Source organism: Lethenteron reissneri, chromosome 64 (assembly GCF_015708825.2).
Source record: "Lethenteron reissneri isolate LAM-NWPU_2019-01 chromosome 64, ASM1570882v1, whole genome shotgun sequence".
In the NCBI taxonomy this organism is placed as follows: domain Eukaryota; kingdom Metazoa; phylum Chordata; class Hyperoartia; order Petromyzontiformes; family Petromyzontidae; genus Lethenteron; species Lethenteron reissneri.
Window position 1 is genome coordinate 5,354,626 of NC_083842.1, and position 24,864 is coordinate 5,379,489.

The 24,864-nt window shown below is 47.4% G+C and overlaps 1 protein-coding gene across 3 annotated transcripts in view; it reads right to left on the minus strand.

Moving 5' to 3' along the window:
• LOC133359253 (uncharacterized) overlaps positions 1–24,864 on the minus strand; it is a 351,541-nt gene that overhangs the window by 220,826 nt on the left and 105,851 nt on the right. Inside the window, exons 6-7 of one of the 3 annotated variants that reach the window (XM_061577728.1) lie at positions 20,558–20,768; positions 17,467–17,606 (exon numbers count right to left, since the gene is read on the minus strand). The exons of the other annotated variants lie outside the window; for them this stretch is intronic. Of the exons in view, the coding sequence (XP_061433712.1) occupies positions 17,467–17,606; positions 20,558–20,768 (351 nt within the window). The remainder of the gene's footprint in view (positions 1–17,466; positions 17,607–20,557; positions 20,769–24,864) is intronic. 3 annotated transcript variants of the gene reach the window in all.

Consider the following 24,864-nt stretch of genomic DNA (forward strand, 5'->3'; position numbering starts at 1 on the left):
TGGCACTCACTCACTGAGACACTCACTGTGACAATGGGATTCACAGCGATGTCTCCCCACTCGAGCGTGTAGTCTGGGTGAGACGGGACAGCGTCACTCACTCACACTCACTCACTGGCACTCACTCACCCTCACTGGTACTCACAAAGACAAAGATATAGCCTTAATAGACTGTTGGTGCAAGTGCTGTTTGCGAGCACCTATGCAGGCTGGAATGGCACACGAGGGGGTGGTGCCAGCACCACGCCCGGCCGCCTTTGTCTCCCTGGTGGAGATGTTTGCACACCGCACTAAGCACTAATTTTGAGTCTACCTAGGGGAGGCCCAGGACTAGTTTATTTAATCGTCACTGGTGCTCGTGGCCGTGAGCAGGAATCGAGCTCTGTGACTACGAATGTTGTTGTTGTTTGAAGGCCTGACTTGCGCAGGGGAGTGTTACGTTTCTGTGAATGCGTTCCAAATGTGGTGTCTGGGCGCTCCCTGCAATACGATCGCCGTATATGGCACCTGCATGTAACGACTTGCAGACGCTAACAACCCAGTGGTATTCGTGTGGATCATGGGGAGAGGAGAGTTTAATACAGACTAAGAGACCGTCACACGTGGGCAGAGAAGGAGAGCAGGGCCTGGAGCCAGGACTTGGACATGGTCAGGGGGTTGACAGCACGGACGTCTGGGGGAACGCAGTTCCAGACGGGAAGAGGTAGGAGAGTGCAGTTCCAGACCCTGGGGCAAAAGACAGAGCGGCCTCCCACTTTGCAGATGTTGACTGGGGACTGCGTGGAGGGAGCAGAGACTGTGTGACTGGGAGTAGAGTGAGATGAGAGGGGAGAGGGAGGAGAGTGTGTGAAGGGAGTAAAGTGAGACGGGAAAGGTAGGATAGTATGTGGAGGGAGTAGAGTGAGATGAGAGGGGAGAGATAGGAGAGTGCGTGGAGGGAGTAGAGTGAGATGAGAGGTAGGGGAGTGTGTGGCGGGAGTAGAGTGAGATGAGAGGGGAGAGGTAGGGGAGTGCATGGAGAGAGTAGAGTGAGATGAGAGGGGAGAGGTAGGAGAGTGAGCGGAGGGAGTAGAGTGAGATGAGAGGGGTGAGGTAGGAGAGAGCGTGGAAGGAGTAGAGTGAGAAGAGAGGGAAGAGGTAGGAGAGTGCATAACTGGGAGTAGAGTGAGATGAGAGGGGAGAGGTAGGAGAGCGCTTGGAGGGAGTAGAGTGAGATGAGAGAGAAAAGGTAGGATAGTGCGTAACTGGGAGTAGAGTGAGATGAGAGGGAAGAGGTAGGAGAGTGCGTGGAGGGAGTAGAGTGAGATGAGAGGAGCGAGGACGACAAGAGTGAGTCCATGGAGGATCTTGAACAGAGTGGGTGTGATCTGCAGATCGATCTGGGATTGGGTTGGTGCCAGCAGAGAGGATCGTATGGTCGGGTGATGTGGTCTCGTGCGCTCGTGTGGTGAGAAGTCACCTGGACTTTGTTAATGAGGAGTTCGGGGAGGAGGTAGAGGAGAGAGTTGCAGTAGTCGAGTCGTGATGTGGTGAAGGCGTGGGTGAGGATGGGTGAGGATGGGTGAGGGTGGGTGAGGGTGGGTGAGGATGGGTGAGGATGGGCGAGGGTGGGGGATGGTGGGTGAAGATGGGTGAGGGTGGGTGAGGGTGGGGTTAGGGAAGGTGGAGACAAGGGATCTGGCAGAGTGGAGCTTCGTGTGTAGAGAACAGAACTCGATGATGAATCTGAGGCTCTGCACCCTCTTTCCCAGTGCCTTGTCAGTGGATAGGAGGAGCGCGCTCGCACCGGAGTATTTGCAGCCGAGGAGGACTTCACCGTGAACATTTGCCTGGAGAAACGTCGATTTGCCCCAAGGTGCAAGTGAAGGCAGCGGGTGAGAGTGGCGATGGGGTTGGGTCAGGGAGTCCGTGACAGCGCGGAGAGGGAGGAGACTCACAGAGCCCAGCGGGGAGCCGTGGGGGACCCCACAGCACGGGGGCAGTGAGGACCACACTACTGAGGGGATTGTAACTGAGGGGAGTGTAACTGAGGGGATTGTAACTGAGGGGAGTGTAACTGAAGGGATTGTAACTGAGGGGAGTGTAACTGAGGGGATTGTAACTGAGGGGAGTGTAACTGAGGGAGTGTAACTGAGGGGAGTGTAACTGAGGGGATTGTAACTGAGGGGATTGTAACTGAGAGATTGTAACTGAGGGGATTGTAACTGAGGGGAGTGTAAGTGAGGGATTGTAACTGAGGGGATTGTAACTGAGGGGAGTGTAACTGAGGGGAGTGTAACTGAGGGGATTGTACCTGAGGGGATTGTAACTGAGGGGATTGTAACTGAGGGGATTGTAACTGAGGGGAGTGTAACTGAGGGGAGTGTAACTGAGGGATTGTAACTGAGGGGATTGTAACTGAGCGGAGTGTAACTGAGATGAGTGTAACTGAGGGGATTGTAACTGAGATGAGTGTAACTGAGGGGATTGTAACTGAGGGGAGTGTAACTGAGGGGAGTGTAACTGAGAGGATTGTAACTGAGGGGATTGTAACTGAGGGGAGTGTAACTGAGGGGATTGTAACTGAGGGGATTGTAATTGAGGGGAGTGTAACTGAGGGGAGTGTAACTGAGGGGATTGTAACTGAGGGGAGTGTAACTGAGGGGATTGTAACTGAGGGGATTGTAACTGAGGGGAGTGTAACTGAGGGGATTGTAACTGAGGGGAGTGTAACTGAGGGGAGTGTAACTGAGGGGATTGTAACTGAGGGGAGTGTAACTGAGGGGATTGTAACTGAGGGGATTGTAACTGAGGGGATTGTAACTGAGGGGAGTGTAACTGAGGGGATTGTAACTGAGGGGAGTGTAACTGAGGGGAGTGTAACCGAGGGGATTGTAAATGAGGGGAGTGTAACTGAGGGGAGTGTAACTGAGGGGAGTGTAACCGAGGGGATTGTAACCGAGGGGATTGTAACTGAGGGGATTGTAACTGAGGGGAGTGTAACTGAGGGGATTGTAACTGAGGGGATTGTAACCGAGGGGATTGTAACCGAGGGGAGTGTAACTGAGGGGATTGTAACTGAGGGGAGTGTAACTGAGGGGATTGTAATTGAGGGGAGTGTAACCGAGGGGATTGTAACCGAGGGGATTGTAACTGAGGGGATTGTAACTGAGGGTAGTGTAACTGAGGGGATTGTAACTGAGGGGATTGTAACCGAGGGGATTGTAACCGAGGGGAGTGTAACCGAGAGGATTGTAACTGAGGGGATTGTAACTGAGGGGATTGTAACCGAGGGGATTGTAACCGAGGGGAGTGTAACTGAGGGGATTGTAACTGAGGGGAGTGTAACTGAGGGGATTGTAACTGAGGGGATTGTAACTGAGGGGATTGTAACTGAGGGGATTGTAACTGAGGGGAGTGTAACTGAGGGGATTGTAACTGAGGGGAGTGTAACTGAGGGGATTGTAACTGAGGGGAGTGTAACTGAGGGGAGTGTAACTGAGGGGATTGTAACTGAGGGGAGTGTAACTGAGGGGATTGTAACTGAGGGGATTGTAACTGAGGGGATTGTAACTGAGGGGATTGCAACTGAGAGGATTGCAGTTGAGGGGATTGTAACTGAGGGAATTGTAACTGAGGGGATTGTAACTGAGGGGATTGTAACTGAGGGGAGTGTAACTGAGGGGATTGTAACTGAGGGAATTGTAACTGAGGGGAGTGTAACTGAGGGGATTGTAACTGAGGGGAGTGTAACTGAGGGGAGTGTAACTGAGGGGATTGCAACTGAGGGGATTGTAACTGAGGGGATTGTAACTGAGGGGAGTGTAACTGAGGGGATTGCAACTGAGGGGATTGTAACTGAGGGGATTGTAACTGAGGGGAGTGTAACTGAGGGGAGTGTAACTGAGGGGATTGCAACTGAGGGGATTGTAACTGAGGGGAGTAACTGAGGGGAGTGTAACTGAGGGGATTGTAACTGAGGGGATTGTAACTGAGGGGAGTGTAACTGAGGGGATTGTAACTGAGGGGAGTGTAACTGAGGGGATTGTAACCGAGGGGATTGTAACTGAGGGGATTGTAACTGAGGGGATTGTAACTGAGGGGATTGTAACTGAGGGGATTGTAACTGAGGGGAGTGTAACTGAGGGGATTGTAACTGAGGGATTGTAACTGAGGGGATTGTAGCTGAGGGAATTGTAACTGAGGGGAGTGTAACTGAGGGGAGTGTAACTGAGGGGATTGTAACTGAAGGGAGTGTAACTGAGGGGAGTGTAACTGAGGGATTGTAACTGAGGGGAGTGTAACTGAGGGGAGTATAACTGAGGGGAGTGTAACTGAGGGATTGTAACTGAGGGGAGTGTAACTGAGGGGAGTGTAACTGAGGGGAGTGTAACTGAGGGGAGTGTAACTGAGGGGAGTGTAACTGAGGGATTGTAACTGAGGGGAGTGTAACTGAGGGGAGTGTAACTGAGGGGAGTGTAACTTAGGGATTGTAACTGAGGGGAGTGTAACTGAGAGGATTGTAACTGAGGGGATTGTAACTGAGGGGAGTGTAACTGAGGGGAGTGTAACTGAGGGATTGTAACTGAGGGGAGTGTAACTGAGGGGATTGTAACTGAGGGGAGTGTAACTGAGGGGAGTGTTACTGAGGGGAGTGTAACTGAGAGGATTGTAACTGAGGGGAGTGTAACTGAGGGGATTGTAACTGAGAGGATTGTAACTGAGGGGAGTGTAACTGAGGGGAGTGTAACTGAGGGATTGTAACTGAGGGGAGTGTAACTGAGGGGATTGTAACTGAGGGGATTGTCACTGAGGGGAGTGTAACTGAGGGGAGTGTAACTGAGGGGATTGTAACTGAGGGGAGTGTAACTGAGGGGATTGTGACTGAGGGGAGTGTAACTGAGGGGATTGTAACTGAGGGGAGTGTAACTGAGGGGATTGTAACTGAGGGGAGTGTAACTGAGGGGAGTGTAACTGAGGGGATTGTAACTGAGGGGATTGTAACTGAGGGGATTGTGACTGAGGGGAGTGTAACTGAGGGGAGTGTAACTGAGGGGAGTGTAACTGAGGGGATTGTAACTGAGGGGATTGTAACTGAGGGGAGTGTAACTGAGGGGAGTGTAACTGAAGGGAGTGTAACTGAGGGGATTGTAACTGAGGGGATTGTAACTGAGGGGATTGTAACCGAGGGGAGTGTAACCGAGGGGATTGTAACCGAGGGGAGTGTAACCGAGGGGATTGTAACCGAGGGGAGTGTAACCGAGGGGATTGTAACCGAGGGGAGTGTAACCGAGGGGAGTGTAACTGAGGGGAGTGTGCCTGAGGGGATTGTAACTGAGGGGATTGTAACCGAGGGGATTGTAACTGAGGGGATTGCAACTGAGGGGATTGTAAGTGAGGGGATTGTAACTGAGGGGATTGTAACTGAGGGGATTGTAACTGAGGGGAGTGTAACTGAGGGGATTGTAACTGAGGGGAGTGTAACTGAGGGGATTGTAACTGAGGGGATTGTAACCGAGGGGATTGTAACCGAGGGGAGTGTACCTGATGGGATTGTAACTGAGGGGATTGTAACCGAGGGGATTGTAACTGAGGGGATTGTAACTGAGGGGATTGTAACTGAGGGGATTGTAACTGAGGGGATTGTAACTGAGGGGATTGTAACTGAGGGGATTGTAACTGAGGGGATTGTAACTGAGGGGAGTGTAACTGAGGGGATTGTAACTGAGGGGATTGTAACTGAGGGGAGTGTAACTGAGGGGATTGTAACTGAGGGGATTGTAACTGAGGGGATTGTAACTGAGGGGAGTGTAACTGAGGGGATTGTAACTGAGGGGATTGTAACTGAGGGGAGTGTAACTGAGGGGATTGTAACTGACAGCAGTGTAAGTCGTCTCTGCACTAGGCATTGTTGTGCTCCATCAAGAGGGACTACAACTGGACTCGTGTTGTGTGCTGCGCTGTGTAATTGTTTCTCTGTGCTGTGTTGGCTGTTGCTGCGTGGATTGCTCTGTGGGCATTAAACCCTTTAGCAGGCAATTCAAGATGCGATGTAATGTTGGGTGCATAAAAAATATGATATAATGATGCTGGTGATGTTTAATTTTATAGACTTTAAACGGTGAGGATGGGGGCTTTAGGGAGGGTGGGTCAACATTAATTAACGCACTGCAAGCGCACAGCACGCACAGCACACACAGCACGCACACGCACACCACACAGAACACACAGCACAGCATGCACACTGTGTAAGCGTTTACTGTGAAGTGAGCAGAGTCAGAGTTCACAGTGAGGTGAGCAGGGTGAGAGTTCACAGTGAAGTGTGCAGGGTCAGAGTTCACAGTGAGGTGTGCAGGGTCAGAGTTCACAGTGAGGTGTGCAGGGTCAGAGTTCACAGTGAGGTGTGCAGGGTCAGAGTTCACAGTGAGGTGAGCAGGGTCAGAGTTCACAGTGAGGTGTGCAGGGTCAGAGTTCACAGTGAGGTGTGCAGGGTCAGAGTTCACAGTGAGGTGAGCAGGGTCAGAGTTCACAGTGAGGTGTGCAGGGTCAGAGTTCACAGTGAGGTGTGCAGGGTCAGAGTTCACGGTGAGGTGGGGGCAGGGCGTGATGGGAATGCTCCTCACCTCGTTTCTCCACCTCCACCTTCAGCTTCTCCCTGAGCTGCACAGCGGAACAAACAACACAGAGAGAGCAGAGTGAGAGAGACTCATGCACACTGACACAGAGTGCATCACCACAGCAGTGACTCATGCACACTGACACAGAATGCATCACCACAGCAGTGACTCATGCACACTGACACAGAGTGCATCACCACAGTAGAGACTCATGCACACTGACACAGAGTGCATCACTACAGCAGTGACTCATGCACACTGAGACAGAGTGCATCACCACAGTAGAGACTCATGCACACTCACACAGAGTGCATCACTACAGCAGTGACTCATGCACACTGAGACAGAGTGCATCACTACAGCAGTGACTCATGCACACTGAGACAGAGTGCATCACCACAGCAGTGACTCATGCACACTGACACAGAGTACATCACGACAGCAGTGACTCATGCACACTCACACAGAGTGCATCACTACAGCAGTGGCTCATGCACACTGACACAGAGTGCATCACTACAGCAGTGACTCATGCACACTCACACAGAGTGCATCACTACAGCAGTGACTCATGCACACTGAGACAGAGTGCATCACTACAGTAGTGACTCATGCACACTAAGACAGAGTGCATCACTACAGCAGTGACTCATGCACACTGAGACAGAGTACATCACTACAGCAGTGACTCATGCACACTGAGACAGAGTGCATCACCACAGTAGTGACTCATGCACACTGACACAGAGTGCATCACCACAGCAGTGACTCATGCACACTGACACAGAGTACATCACGACAGCAGTGACTCATGCACACTCACACAGAGTGCATCACTACAGCAGTGGCTCATGCACACTGACACAGAGTGCATCACTACAGCAGTGACTCATGCACACTGAGACAGAGTGCATCACCACAGTAGTGACTCATGCACACTGACACAGAGTGCATCACTACAGCAGTGTCTCATGCACACTGACACAGAGTGCATCACCACAGCAGTGACTCATGCACACTGAGACAGAGTGCATCACCACAGCAGTGACTCATGCACACTGACACAGAGTACATCACGACAGCAGTGACTCATGCACACTCACACAGAGTGCATCACTACAGCAGTGGCTCATGCACACTGACACAGAGTGCATCACTACAGCAGTGACTCATGCACACTCACACAGAGTGCATCACTACAGCAGTGACTCATGCACACTGAGACAGAGTGCATCACTACAGTAGTGACTCATGCACACTAAGACAGAGTGCATCACTACAGCAGTGACTCATGCACACTGAGACAGAGTGCATCACCACAGCAGTGACTCATGCACACTGACACAGAGTGCATCACTACAGCAGTGTCTCATGCACACTGACACAGAGTGCATCACCACAGCAGTGACTCATGCACACTGAGACAGAGTGCATCACCACAGCAGTGACTCATGCACACTGACACAGAGTGCATCACTACAGCAGTGACTCATGCACACTGACACAGAGTGCATCACTACAGTAGAGACTCATGCACACTACAGCTAGACGGCCATCACCACGGCATCACGATGCGTCTCTACGACTGGCCCTGTGGCTCCTTAGTGTTAGATCCACTGCTGTGCACTGGAAAACGTGGAAGGTTCTGGTGGTGCACGCTGACGTCTCCTCTTCAGATCGCTCTGGAGGAGCTCCCAGCTTTCACAGCGTCGCTGTGGGCCACAGCCGCGGGGCCCACGGAGCCGTGGTTCTGGGCCGAGTCTCGGGGCAGCGCGCTGCCATTCCCCTGCGATCGGCCCCCGCTTGGCCACAGCGATGGCCCTGGTCAAGCGCCTGCTCTCCACGGCGGCGTCTTCAATCAACGTCCGTTACGTTCTGAACGTCCGCCCTCTCCTGCAGCTCAACGTTTGCATTGTTCTCTCTTCGTTGCGTTTTCACATCCACACTCCCTCGTCATATTTCAGATCCATCTCAAAGTTATTTTATCTTTACGTTGATTCAATGCAATTGTCAGATTGGGATTGTTCTCGACATGATATCAGCATTGTTGACCTGATGCTGAGGTATTGGTGATGTGTCGCTGATATCACACGGTGGAGGGAGGCAATGGCAACCCACGTGACCCACGCCTCCCTCGTCATGGCTCAAGAGCCCCGGTAAATAGTGCGGTGCTGTGGAGTGAACAGATGGAGTGGGGGCAGGGGGGGGAGGGAAGGAGCCTGAGCCATGGAGCTGCCCTTGGGCAGAGATCCCAAGGGACGCAGCAGTGAGCAGTGGGATGGCCGTCTACACAGCTCCTGCCCCAGGCATGGACAACACCAGGGGGCTGCACGGATTCTGACGCGAGCCTCCCTCCCCTCGGCCGACTCAACCTACAGTGGGCACCGCGTACGGCCCCGCCCATGCAGCGCAAGAGCCGGTGAGCAAGACGCAGGCTCCGCCAGACTCCGTGCTGCACTGACCTTCGTAGTTGCTTGCTCATGGCATTCACCTACTCAGGCTGGCCATCGTGAAATGGTCATCGTTACGAGCAGAGTGTATAACGTGCAGTTTGTCTTCATGTATTCTATGAACGTTATGCACGTGCTAAATGAATGAATGTTGCAAACTGCACTCCCAGGTCTCCCTGGCTAGGCCTCACCTTCGGGATAAGCTCCTCCAGCACCTCCTTGTCCAGACTTGAGCTCGCCCCCTCCGTCTAGAAGCAGAGCAGAGATGAGTCACCCTGTGTATCAGTGATCCATGGGAAACAGAGATGAGACACTGGGTCACTCAATGGTCCATGTGTCTAGCTCAGTGCTCTCTGTGAGTCGTGAGTACAGGATCTCTTAGTGAGGCTGTGCGGCTGCAGCAGTCCCCATGAGAGGAGCCGCTCACTGCCTCTGTGACGCGGTTGCCCCCTCAGCCGCACGGCGCTGTCCACGCCGCTCCCGGAGGACCTCGCAGGGGCTGCCCAGCCACCGTGCGTGGATTCTCGCCGGTTCCTACGGCGGGGAGCTTCACTCGACGCCGCAGGGCCCTGCTACGCTGTGTGCAGCGCGGTGCAGGACTCTGTCAAGCGGTGCCGGACGCGCCGCGTCACGAGCGACGCGGTGCTGCGTTTTGCCCTGGTGCAGCGCTGCAGCATGCCCTCCTCTGTGTTGCTAATCACAGCCTCTACATACACGCGGTGTCTGTGGGAATGTTAGGTATGAACATGAGCGATCACTGGAACTCTACAATGGACTCGCTAAGTATCATAACTCACCATCCATGTTTCTTCAAACTAGATTCATCAACGAATTTAATAAAACAGAAATGATTGTAGATGTAGAAAATATAAACTGGGAAAAAGTCTTAGAGGCTACGGGTGGGGAATCTTCCTGGTTGTATTTAAAAATACATCTTTTTTACTTAGGCTTTTGCAGGATCCTGACCACACAGCACCAACCGAGGGAGGCCACCCCATGCCCTGCTGCTCACGCGGTGTCTCTGTTAACCAGGGGAACGGTGCCTGGGCCACGGCGAGAGAGGTAGCACCTGCACTGCAGCCTCTAGACGGCTGCAGCTGCCAAATACAGTGACTATAAAAATGTAACGGATTATTTTAAAGATACAAAAATTGTGGTGAACCATGAAATGCGATGGAACTTCTCACAGAGACCTTTCCTGACCGGCCTCTCAGTCACAGCTGGTGACGTGGCCGGTGGGAGGACACTCCCCACGCGGTGGCACCACCACGAGGAGCCCTGCGGTGCTCCCCTGGCCCAGTCTCACCACGCGGCCTGCGGCGCCCTCCCCTGGCTGCTCTGCGTGGCCGGGCCTCCTCCGGCGAGCGGAGGAGACCTTTGCCTCGCTTGGCCCCTGCAGCTCCGCCGCTCTTCACGCCGTCCGGCAGATCCACTCGGCGTCGAGCGCCGTTACCACCGAGGTTGGGCAACTTTTGAATCGACCGATTTCACCAGTGCCAACGATTGAAAATAAACCAACAATCCATCGTTTACAGACACGAGGGGCTGCACACAACACTAATAATAAAATTAATTAGACCAATGTTTAATTTATGTATGTTGTCCAAAATCCTAGATAAAAAATGGGCAAAAGGTAGTGAATTTCTATCTCATCTATGTCTACCCATGTCATCCCCATGTCTCGTTGTCTCTCTCGTCTGTACCTGTGTCACACTTTCGTCTCCCTGTGTTACCCTCATGTCTCCCTGTGTTGTTCCAATATCTCCCTGTGTTACTGCTCTGTCTCTGTGTAAATCCTATGTAACCCAAAGCCACCTAATTTTCCCTTTCTCACCCCCATTATTCTTGTGCCACCCACACATTTCCACGTGCCACCCCCTTGTCTCACTGTGTCACTCCCATATCATGCTGTGGCACACCCCATATTTTCCCATGTCACATGCTTGCCTCAGAGTGTCATTCTCATGTCTCCCTGTGTCACCCCCATGTCTCATATTATCATCCTCATGTCATCCTGTCACACCCATATCTTGTTGTATCACTCCCACGTCTCTCGGTGTCACCTCTATGTCTACCGGGAGATATGGAGGTGAGAGAGTGAGATATGGGAGCAAACCATGTCTCGTGATATCACCCCCATATATCCGTGTCCTTCCCATGTATCACTGTGTCACCTCCATGTCTCTCTGTGCCACTTCCATCTGCCACTGCATTAACCATGTCCCCTGTGTCACTGCCATATCTTTCGATGTTAGCCCATTTCAACCTATATTATCCTCATGTCTCCTTATGTCACAACCATGTCCCCAGTGTCATTCCCATGTCTCCCTGTGTCACTCCCATGTCTCCTGTCACTTCCACGCATCCCTGTGCCACCCCATTTCTACATACTCCAATGTCTCCCAGCACCACCCCCACGTCTCCGACTCTCATCCGTATGTCTGACATCTAGACATGAGAGTGACACATGGAGACATAGGGTGACACTGGGTGACACGGTGTGACATGGACTAGACACAGGGAGACATGCGGATGACAAAGGGAGAAATGGGGGTGACACAAGGAGACATGGAGCTGGTGCAAAGAGGCATGGGAGCACGGAGATATGGGGGTGACAAAGGGAGCTTATGGGGGTGACATGGGGAGTCATGGACAGAGTTAATGCTCCGTGTCACTTCACTATCACTGTGCAGTGGCACTGTGTACGATGTCTCCATTCACAGTGCCAGTTGGTCCCGAATACCAATCTAATAAAATATATATCGCTATTTAACATTCACAGCCATTTTGTTACTTCTAATAGATAATGATCTCCTTACACAATGCAAATCATGGCAGTTATTCGACCATATTTCATCTAACTGGTCACTATATAGGACAGGAAAATCCCAAAAACATGCAAGCAAGCCAAAGTCATCGCCATCCTGAGACCCAGAAAGCTGCAAGACAGGCACTCCAGCTACCGACCAAAATCCTTCTTGTCCTCTACCTCCAAGCTGATGGAACGTGCCATGCTTGACATAATTTACTCCATTACTGTATTGACTCCCAACTGCCTCTCAAACAAGCCATATTGTGAACTAGTTGAGGCTGCTGTGAAAATATCAATGCCCTCACCACCCTCAAAAGGTGGTTATGAGTGTCAACAGAATCCGGCAAAGCAATGATTGGAATCTTTGTTACCAATTGCACTTTTTGGCATCATGGCATGTTAAGTTGGACGAAATTATCAGATGCCGTTCTGCTGTACAACCATACCTTTCAGGGTACATCGCACTGATAAAACACTTGCAAGAGAATTGTGAACAATGGCCTCCCTCGGGCTTTGTTAAGTCTACAATGACACACACCTCGAGAACATTGCCAGTACTCTTAACAGCTGATCTGTTATATAAGGCATATATCCGTCGCTGGGTATTTGAACCCAAATCCCTCCAAAACCACCACAAGTGCATTCCACCTCAAAAATCATGCAGTAGATGCCACCCTTGATGTGTCCTGCTGTGGTAGACCAGTGCACTATGACCCCACTCCAAGATATCTAGGAGTCATCAAAGACCCTTTAGCCTCACATACAACAGGGCTGTGAAAAGACTAAATCAATAATCGCCCTGCTACAGAAACTTGCAATATGCTGTGAAATGTCACCCTATCACTGATCTACTTAGTGACAGAGTACTGCACTCCATACTCTTAGGTTTTTTCAGTAAAGTCACGTAGGTGAGGTTCTCCAATTGTACCCTCCCCCCACCGTTCCAGTCCCTGACTACCACATTAGATAAGCCCCTCCCCCCTCCCCTTAACTTGTATTTAGATCTTGTCTCTTGGATTTCTCCTCACTTGATACAGTAGATTTAGCTGTGACGGTCCCACCTGAAGATGGAGACTTGTGTTGCCTCTGAAACGTCGTGATTTAATTGATTGCGTTGTGGCCGAAACGTCGTGAGAATTATTTTATTTTGTTTTATTTTTATTATTTTATTACTTCCCTTCTACGTGACTTTACCGAAAGAACCAAGAAGATGAATCCCTGCAGTCACGAAAGCTTCAATCTAGAATTACTGCACTCCAGCCCAGTCCGGGAGCTCATACACAAAAATGCTAGATGCACAATTAAATAATGCAAAGAGAATCATAACGGGAATACTGAACCCAACGCAAATAATCTGGATTCCTGTTCTGGCAAACATTCTGGCACCAAATATCCACAGGGACATGCAAACTACAAAAAACTTTACATGTTTTATTTCCAACGACAACCTCCCCATCAAACAAGACCTCAACCATGTACCTCACCCCTTACTCAAGTCCTAATTCCCCTTCTTGGGATCATGTTGTTCCCATTCTAGAATCTCACCCAGAAGGAATGCTGGTGAACAGAGTGCCACACAGACGTTTGAGATTAACACCGCATTCGAGATCCAAACATCGCACCTCCTGGCTTTGACATTCCTCGAAGACACTGCTGTACCCATCAACCGGATTACAACATCAATAGGCTGATGTGCACATCGCCTTCATTAATGGAAGATTAAATACAAGCCACAGTAGTGTGATTGTGGTCATGCAACCCAGACTATGAACCATACAGTAAACCCCTGTAATTTTTTTTACTTTCAATGGAGAAATACCAAAACAATACAAACTTCTCTGTGAAGTCCTCTCATGGCTAGTAGACTTCTAAATTCTCCAGAACATTCATTCTAGATTTGAAGCTTTCGTGACTGCAAGGATTCATATTCTTAGGTTTTTTCGGTAAAGTCACGTAGGTAAAAAATTAAAATTAATAAAAGTAAAATAAAATAAAAATCACGACGTTTCGGAGGCAACACAAGCTTCCGTCTTCAGGTGGAACCGTCACAGCCACGACAGCTGTATCAAGTAAATGAGAGATTACAAGAGCTACCACTCCGTATATATAATGGTTGAAGAGGGGAAGGGCCAAGTACGGCACACTTTTTTATTAATATGGTAAGGTGAGGCTTAAGACTAAGAATAGACTGCATAACAAAAGACTGAGCCTTTGTTATGGAGAGGTGCGGTTTGTGACTACGCCTAGCCTACATAACAAAAGTGTGAATAGACTGCATAACAAAAGACTGAGCCTTTGTTATGGAGAGGTACGGGTTGTGACTACGCCTAGTCTACATAACAAAGGTGTGAAAAAAGAAAAAAACGAAACCTGGTAAAACAAGAACGGCTGTCTGTCAATAACCTGTAATAGTTGTCTATCAAATAAGATGGTCCTGAACATATTGCCATACACAAGAATAGATTGGAGGTGGGTTGCATAAATGCGGCAGAATATGATCACAGCATAATGGATTTTTCTGCACTGCCCTATGTTGACCACTACAAAGACAACAATTCCCCCTATAGCCCTAACAGTCTGTTGGGGCAAGTGCTGCTAACGAGCACCTATGAAGACCAGCACGACACACTAGGGGATGGGTGGCCAGCACCACGCCTGGCCACCTTTGTCTCCCGAGTGGCAGATGTGTAAACATCGCACTAGGTACTCATTTGAGGCTGAGTTTACCTTGGGGAGGCCCAGGACCGATGCAGATATTCGTCACTGGTGTTGGCCATGAGCGGGAATATAACTCGGTTCTTGGGGTTTGTAGCGCAGCCCGCTAGCCGTTGCACTACTGCTCTACCACATAGCACAGTCGCACAGCCACCTACAGTAATCTGGCATGCATGTGGTCACCAATCCAAGCACTATACAGGCTCATACCTGCTTGGCTTCCGTGATCTGAAGGGATTAGGCCCATTCCAGGTGATGTTGTTATAGGAAATGCTATTATAATACTTAATTAAATTAATCATGAGCATCGCTGTGGATAACGTAAAAAAACTGCTGATAATGGGCTCCCCCCTATCTCTGGTTGTAGTCAACGTTTTCATGGAGAAATTTGAGACTGACGCCATCCAGACTGCCACTCTACGCCCAACCTTATGGAAGAGGTACGTGGATGACACTTTTTTCATCTGGCCACATCAATTCCATTCACCCAGCCATCAGATTTACCATGAAAGTTGAAAAAGATGGCAAGCTACCTTTATTGGATATCCTAATAAAAAAGAGACCTGATGGTTCAATGAGCCACTCTGTCTACAGGAAAGCTACCCATACGGATGCTTACCTAAAACCGGATTCCCACCACCATCCATCCCAGAAGAATTCCCTCATCAAGACTCTACACCATAGAGCCCAATGCATCTCCGACCAGGAACACATTGCCAGTGAACTCAAGCACGTACACCAAGCTCTTAAGGCTAATGGTTACTTCGACTACACAATCGGCAAAGGCATCCCTCCAACCATGAAGAAGGACCCTCTTGAGGACCCATTCAAAACCATCACCTTATCCTACATTGCGGGGTTCACAAAAAAAGATCTCCAAAATCTTCAATAAACACAAGATCCAGGTTCGATTCAACACAGTACATAACATCCGTGATCTGGTCCCATCTGTAAAAGATGTGATTCCGGACATACAGTACCCTGGCGTCTACAAACTAAGTTGCCTCTGTGGTAGCAGTTACATTGGAGAAACCAAACGACATGTCTCGGACCGCATCCGTGAACACAAAGCAGACCTAAAACACGGTAGGACCAACACCTCGGCCGTGGCAGATCACTGTTACAATTCAGTGGGCTCACATGACATTGACTTCTCCAAGACAGGCTCTCTGCAAGCCATCTGGCTACCATGAGAGATTCGTTCATGAGGCTATCCACATATACAAACACAGAGACAATTTCAACCGAGAAGATGGATTCTGGCTTAGCAATCATTGGAAGGATTTGATAAACCATTTCGGGTCTTAATTGATTGTGTTCACGCTAACGGTGACTTTCAGACCGCATTCCATTCTCTTCCGCTCCCCCCCTCCTCCGTTCCGAGCATAGATGGACTCGTCCACTGCCAGTTGCTGTCCGTGGTGCTAACGTAAAAAAACGCCACTTTTTTCAAATTTTCTTGCTGTGGTTTTCACACCTGATAATGATTGCTTGTATTGCAATCGAAACGTAGTGAGAATTTTATTGTTCTATTTTTATTATTTTATTGTTTTCCCTTCTACATGACTTTACCGAAGGAACCAAGAATATGTTGATAAGAAGACAATGTTTCCATGATAGGTCTCTCTACATAACATTTTTAGTATTTCTTACAAAACCCTAACCTGGGAGTGAAAAATTACAGCAGCATTCAGGACAAGTAAACTCTGGTCTGGTTTTTGGAAATTTGCCGTGCATTTCGAGCCTACAACTTTCCACTCCCCTCTGACCCACCACCCTCTCTCACTCCCATCACTTGGAAATTTGCCGTGCATTTCGAGCATGCTGCTTTCCACTCTCCTCTGACCCACGCCCCGCCCCCACACTCTCTATCCTTGGCTCCTCCCCCCTCCCTCAATATTAATAACCCCTTGTTACAAGCAGCTCATTTGCCTACTTCAGCAATTGTTTCTTGCTGTGGTTATCCCCACCTGATGACGGACGCTTGTATTGCGCCCAAAACGTCGTGATTTAATTTATTTTATACCTACGTGACTTTACCAAAAGAACCAAAGAGTATGGATCCTTGCAGTCATGAAAACTTCAAATCTAGAATGGTAGTGTATTGGTTATTGAGGGTGACAGTGAATGTTATTGTACTGGTTGTTGATGGTGAGTGTTTGATGTACATCTTGTTGAGGGTGAGAGTGAGTATTAGCGTACTGGTTATTGATGAGTGTTAGTGTACTGGTTATTGAGGGTGTTAGTGTACTGGTTATTGAGGGTGAGTGTTAGTGTACTGGTTATTGAGGGTGAGTGTTAGTGTACTGGTTATTGAGGGTGACACTGTGTGTTATTGTACCATTATGTCTATGGGAAATTAAGAGCTTGGTTTCAATATTTCGTGTAAAGTAACATTACCTGGGAACATATCCGTTATGTATAGCGAGGGATTCCTGAAAGTTCTATAATACCACTATTATGCATGCTGGTGAGTATGAGTAAGAATCAGTGGAGTTTAATGCAGCATACAGACCTGGTTTGTATGAGAGCATTTGTGAAGAGTTAACAGTGCTATTTCTGCTTTGTTCACAGTGGACTCGACCACCCAGCAGTGCACACACGTGTATGTATACTTTGACTTTCCATCATATTTTACAAGAAAATACTTTACTGTTATTTGCAGTAAATTTCAAACTGCATAATGGATTTATCACCGAACTACCTTAACCCGTTTAATAAAGAAATCGGGCACATTTCCACTATCCCTATGCCTGTACACATACATTTTCATAAATGTGAATTTTCTGAAAGTAAGAAAATGTGGTCAGAGAGATGAAATCTCATTTAAAATGTAGATTAATAATTTTTAAATGAGTCAAATATTTCTATGTGTTTTTTTGTGGAGCCTCACCTTCCTGCGGATGCCGGCCGTGATGGAGACCATGGTGAGAGTCTTCACCAGCCCCGAGGCTGGGTACAGGAGGTTCTCCATTGCCGTGTAGTCCTTGTATGAGGGCCGGTTCACCATGTCCGTCAGCAGGGAGATGGCTCCTTTTATACAGAACATACCTTAAATTAGACGCATTAAAAATAATATTTTCAAAAAGACCACTCTCTCTCCTGTTGACAATGTTTTTATTATTATTTCAAAGCACAGCTTTTCCAACATTTTGTTTGGAGTTGTCAGTTGTTAATAAATGTTCACTTTTCTATCGAAGCCAAAATCTAGTAATATGAAATTGCAATACTGTACTCTCATATATGTAGTGGTGTAACGCGCGCGGGGGTTTGCAAACAGTGTTCACGCATGTGTGAGCTGCGGACAGTGAGATCACATCAGGGCAAACAGGTGCTGCGAGAGAAAACAACGAGAGAGAGACGACCAATAAAGATGCATATCAGTGATTGGCTGGCTACAAATACAGGCGCGGAACAAGTGCCAGATTGGCGAGAGATTGAGGCTATAGCAGCAGAAGCTACGGGCGAGAGGAGACGGGAGGACGCCAGCTTAATTAGGGCATTTAATGTGGGGCAGGATAAATAGGGAACGTGTGAGGCAGAGAGGTTGAGTTGGTTGGAGTAAAGACAAGAGTGAACACAAGAGAAGCCCGGTGCCCCGCTCTCCACACCTCGTCCTCCCCAGAGGTGATGGCTGATCCCCCACTGGAGGCAAGGGCGAGGTTGGAGAAGTGAGGGTAGACAGGCTAGCAGAATCGTAAGTTTGAGTGCGCAAAGAATATCAGTAGAGAAGCTAGCAGAGTATATAGCGAAAGTATTTCTAGATTTGAAGCTTTCATGACTGCAAGGATTCATATTCTTAGGTTTTTTTCGGTAAAGTCACGTAGGTAAAAAATGTATAATTAAAATTAATAAAAGTAAAATAAAATAAAAATCACGACGTTTCGGAGACAACACAAGCATCCGTCTTCAGGTGGAACCGTCACAGCACGATCATTGTTACAACGCTGTGGGCTCTCATGAAATTGTCTTTTCCGAGACCAAGGTTCTCTGCAAACCTCCTGGCTACCATCAAAGGTTTGTACACGAAGCCATCCAAATATACAAACACAGACATAATTTCAACCGTGATGATGGGTACAAACTTAGTAATCATTGGAAAGATGTTATTAACCATGCAAAAAAGATTTAACTACACATTTGGACCATCTTATTTGACAGGCACTATTCTTCAGTTACCGTATAGTTCTTTTTTCACACACTGTTTTTCCTGCTTTAAGTTTTACCACACATATTTGGCAAATCTAGAATTAATCCCAGCAACGTAGCAAAGTGCTGTTTCATATACATAACAAAGGCTCGGTCCCATTTACAGCAGCCGCACCTTTACAGCAGCCGCACCTTAACAACTCTTGGAACCTCCCAGTTCAACCAGTCTACACAACAAAGGCTCATTCCTAGCAGCGGCTTTAGCCGCACCAACTTCATAATAATAATTATATCCAGAGGCCTGCCTTGGCTCCTCCCACCGTCAACCAGTATATATACAAGGACGGTTTTCTTGGAATTTCTCTTACTTGATACAGCAATCGTGCTGTGACGGTTCAACCTGAAGACGGAAGCTTGTGTTGCGCCCGAAACGTCATTTTTATTTTATTTTACTTTTATTAATTATAATAATAATTTTTTACCTATGTGACTTTACCGAAAAAACCTAAAAATATATAGCGAAAAGCTAGCAGTAGAGAAGCTAACAGAGTGTATCGTAATAGGCTAGCAGTGGAGAGGCTAGCAGAGTATACGGTGGGAAGCTACAAGAGTGTGTAGTGACAGGCTAGCAGCGGAGAGGCAAGCAGAGTGAAAGGGAGTAGGCTAGCGAGCAAGCGGAGCGAGTTGAGCATGGCAGGCAAGCAGAGCAAGCGGGAGAGTTGAGACGGAGATACGTGGTGTTGAACGCGAGGAGTTCTGTTCAAATAAAGTGACAGGAAAAAAAGAAGTCCGCGTGAAATAACACCTACATACAGTGAGGGAAAAAAGTATTTGATCCCCTGCTGATTTTGTACGTTTGCCCACTGACAAAGAAATGATCAGTCTATAATTTTAATGGTAGGTTTATTTGAACAGTGAGAGACAGAATAACAACAAAATCCAGAAAAACGCATGTCAAAAATGTTATAAATTGATTTGCATTTTAATGAGGTGGTTACCACCCTATGTCGTTATCCTGTTAATGTTAAGAGTTACCCGTTGTGTTTAGCTAATAGTGTTGCCTCCAAAGTTCCAGTGTGTGCCTGAATTGAACCCACTACGTATATAATCAGAAGACTGGTGGACAGAGGTATTGTAATGGAAAAAGTGTTGTGCCTAGCCTTTATAGACTATTAAAATTTCAGGACATTTTGCAATAAATTATGAGAGGCTGCAAAGTTGGACTCGAGATAAATAAAACAGAATATTCACGTTTAACAGGTTTGCTAAAAAATAAGAGATGTCTGTCGGAGGGACATAACAGGAAAACACAGCAAAGTATGTGTACTTAGAAAAGCTACTTAAGGCTGAATTGGATAAAAAGGATGAATAAAGAAATGCATGAGTGTGGGTTGGGATGCTTTTATAGGAAGGAACACTGGATAATAAAATATAACATACCAAGGCGCTTCAAAAACTTTTGAATCATTGTATACACCTGCTATGACATGTATCAGAAACACTGACAAGAAAAGGAAACAAAAGTTAAAATATGTGCAAAGAAGCATGAGGAGGTGCAATATTGGAAGTTTCACTGAGAGACCAAAAGAGGAACACATTTGAAAACGTATGATAGTTAAAGACATCATATGGACTTCTGGGAAACGCGTCATTGCTTAAAGGAATGATGGCCGGTGGTCGAGATGAATGAGAGAGCAGCAGCCAAGGAAGTGAATGCCTCCGAGAGGAGGTCTACCACAGAAGCATGAACAACGGCCGTGGCTTGGGTGTTTTCTTTCTATCTCGCAGTGGATTGACCAATGCTGATAAAATCATCACGGCATAGTGAATCTTACCCTGAGCATTACAGATTATATCCATGTCTGTTTCGTCAGCAATCCTGCTGAGCGCTTGCAGAGCACACAGCTTGCAGGGTGCGTCGGGCACGTCCAGGTAGCAGGCCAGCACGTCCGCCGCCAGCTCCTGGTGGAAGCACGACTTCAGCTCCGGCTCCACGCTCAGGTTGTAGAGCGTCATCGCTGCAAATCGTAGAGTATTTCTGGATTCCTACAAGAAGACAATAGCAATGTTACCTCTACCTCATCACCATGACTGTTACTACTACTTCATCATCACAGTTACCTCTAATTCGTCATCATCAATGTAACCGCGTCATCTTCATCAATGTTAGCACTACCTCATCATCATAATGATCATTATTATCATTATCACAGTTACCTCTACCTAATCATCATTATCAACATCATCAATGTAACCACTACCTCATCACCACTAATATCTCTACCTCATTATCATCATCAACGTTATATCTACGTCATCATCACTGTTACTAAAACCTGAAATTCTCCAATGTAACATCATCACCATCATCATGGCTTGGCTTCGCAAACGAAGATCTAGGAAGGACATCCACGTCTTCTGCAGGCACGCTGGTGGCTGACGAGGCCTATGCGGGACAGGCAGGTCCTGCCACAACGGCTGCAAGTATAGGTCTGATCTGGGATGGGTGCTGAGGGGTCAATGTAACAACTACCTCACTATCATCACATCCAACTCATCGTCATCACTGCTACCTCATCATCATGATGATCATAAGTTTCTTCTACCTTTTCATTGTTACCTCTACCTCGTCATCATATTCATGACTGTCAGCTCTACCTCCTCATCATTAGCCTGAATCACTTTCACCAGTATCTCTAAATCACCATAATTATCACTGTTACAACGACATCATCAATGCTACCGCTACCTCATCATCACCATGATCATTGTGACCTCCACCACAACATCATCATCAAATTCACTGTTAGCTCTACTCCCTCATCATTATCATCATCACAGTTACCTCTATCTCATCATAATCGGCATCACTATTCCAATACATCATCAATGTCACCTCTACCTCATCTTTATTAACATTTCTACCACGACCTCATCATCATCTTCACTATGGGAACCTCATTTGCCTTAAAAATATGATAATTGGTTTTTTACCCTTCTATCTGGCAACAAAACTGACACCTTTTTACAAGGAGTCATGTTTGCATAGACCGCAATACCTGCAGTCATAATACAAACAAAAGACATAACTCTGATAATGTGCACTGTCCTTAAAGTTGATTGGTCCACACCCGAGACAGCTTTCCTTAAGAGCCTAGTCTCACATGGGTTGGACCAGATGACTCCTTGTAAAAAGGTGTCAGTTTTGTTGCCAGATAGAAGGGTAAAAAACCAATTATCATATTTTTACTGGCAAATGAGGTTCCCATAGTGTAGATGCTTGCCCTGAGCTCTCATACTCTGATGGTGCATTGTCTTTGAGTTGTGCGCCTTTTGGCGTCATCTGGTCCAACCCATGTGAGACTAGGCTCTTAAGGAAAGCTGTCTCGGGTGTGGACCAATCAACTTTAAGAACAGTGCACATTATCAGAGTTATGTCTTTTGTTTGTATTATGACTGCAGGTATTGCGGTCTATGCAAACATGACTCCTTGTAAAAAGGTGTCAGTTTTGTTGCCAGATAGAAGGGTAAAAAACCCATTATCATCATCTTCACTTTTACCTCAACATCATTACTGTTACCACGAACTCATAATCACACCTACTATCTAAACCTCATCATGTCTACTACAGTGAGGGAAAAAAGTATTTGATCCCCTGCTGATTTTGTACGTTTGCCCACTGACAAAGAAATGATCAGTCTATAATTTTAATGGTAGGTTTATTTGAACAGTGAGAGACAGAATAACAAAATCCAGAAAAACGCATGTCAAAAATGTTATAAATTGATTTGCATTTTAATGAGGGAAATAAGTATTTGACCCCCTCTCAATCAAAAAGATTTCTGGCTCCCAGTTGTCTTTTATACAGGTAACGAGTTGAGATTAGGAGCACACTCTTAAAGGGAGTGCTCCTAATCTCAGCTTGTTACCTGCATAAAAGACACCTGTTCACAGAAGCAATCAATCAATCAGATTCCAAACTCTCCACCATGGCCAAGACCAAAGAGCTCTCCAAAGATGTCAAGGACAAGAATGTAGACCTACCCAAGGCTGGAATGGGCTACAAGACCATCGCCAAGCAGCTTGGTGAGAAGGTGACAACAGTTGGTGCGATTATTCGCAAATGGAAGAAACACAAAAGAACTGTTAATCTCCCTCGGCCTGGGGCTCCATGCAAGATCTCACCTCGTGGAGTTGCAATGATCATGAGAACAGTGAGGAATCAGCCCAGAACTACACGGGAGGATCTTGTCAATGATCTCAAGGCAGCTGGGACCATAGTCACCAAGAAAACAGTTGGTAACACACTACGCCGTGAAGGACTGAAATCCTGCAGCGCCCGCAAGGTCCCCCTGCTCAAGAAAGCACATATACATGCCCGTCTGAAGTTTGCCAATGAACATCTGAATGATTCAGAGGACAACTGGGTGAAAGTGTTGTGGTCAGATGAGACCAAAATGGAGCTCTTTGGCATCAACTCAACTCGCCGTGTTTGGAGGAGGAGGAATGCTGCCTATGACCCCAAGAACACCATCCCCACCATCAAACATGGAGGTGGAAACATTATGCTTTGGGGGTGTTTTTCTAAGGGGACAGGACCACTTCACCGCATCAAAGGGACGATGGACGGGGCCATGTACCGTCAAATCTTGGGTGAGAACCTCCTTTCCTCAGCCAGGGCATTGAAAATGGGTCGTGGATGGGTATTCCAGCATGACAATGACCCAAAACACACGGCCAAGCCAACAAAGGAGTGGCTCAAGAAGAAGCACATTAAGGTCCTGGAGTGGCCTAGCCAGTCTCCAGACCTTAATCCCATAGAAAATCTGTGGAGGGAGCTGAAGGTTCGAGTTGCCAAACGTCAGCCTCGAAACCTTAATGACTTGGAAAAGATTTGCAAAGAGGAGTGGGACAAAATCCCTCCTGAGATGTGTGCAAACCTGGTGACCATCTACAAGAAACATCTGACCTCTGTGATTGCTAACAATGGTTTTGCCACCAAGTACTAAGTCATGTTTTGCAGAGGGGTCAAATACTTATTTCCCTCATTAAAATGCAAATCAATTCATAACATTTTTGAAATGCGTTTTTCTGGATTTTTTTGTTGTTATTCTGTCTCTCACTGTTCAAATAAACCTACCATTAAATTATAGACTGATCATTTCTTTGTCAGTGGACAAACGTACAAAATCAGCAGGGGATCAAATACTTTTTTCCCTCACTGTATTACGGTTTCCACACCATCATTATCATCATAGCTGTGAGCATACCCCATCATCCTCACTGCTAACTCTACCTCTTCATCATAACTTATACCACTACATCACTGTTACAAATACGTCATCACCACTGTCACCACATCATCGTCACTGTTACCTCTAACCTCATCATTATCACTGTCACATCGACATTGCTATTACTAGAACATTACTATTGATGAGGTGTGACAATGTTGCACGATCACTGATGTTAGTACAGCACTACTAGTGACGAGGTGTAACGATGTTACACGATCACTGCTATTACTACAGTACATCATGGATGATCTCCTTCAGGCTGCGGATAATGGGTGTCCTATCTGCCCTTATCACACGAGACCTGTCTGCTGCCTCTGATACCATTGATCATGGGGTGTTGTTGCGACACCGAAAGTTTCTCGCTGACATTGGAGGCTCAGCATTAAGCTGGCTCTCCGCTTTCCTACAGGACAACCCAACAGGTTGTGGTTGTGGGTCATTGTGCCTTTCCTGTTGGTCCTGCCCTTTTCAGGATACCTCGGGGCTCAAAATTATCCCCCTACTCTTCAATATGCCTGTTAGGCCATGGTCTTCAGTGCCATCGATATGCTGATGACAATCAGATCTACATTTATTTTCTGTCAGATCCAGACGCCGTGATCTCTACCCTATCAAAATGCTTTTCCGACGTCGCCGTTTGGATGGAACAAAACTGGCTGAAGCTAAACCTAGGCAAGAAAGAGTATATGATTGTCGGCTCGGAACGATGTTTGAGAGCATGGCAGGGTCAGATCGATCTGTGACTCATCAATGGAGCTCGCCCTCTCCCTGTTTCCGAAGTACGAAACCTCGGTGTGCAGTTTGATTAGAGCTTGACTATGCACTCGCAGGTCATCACTATGGT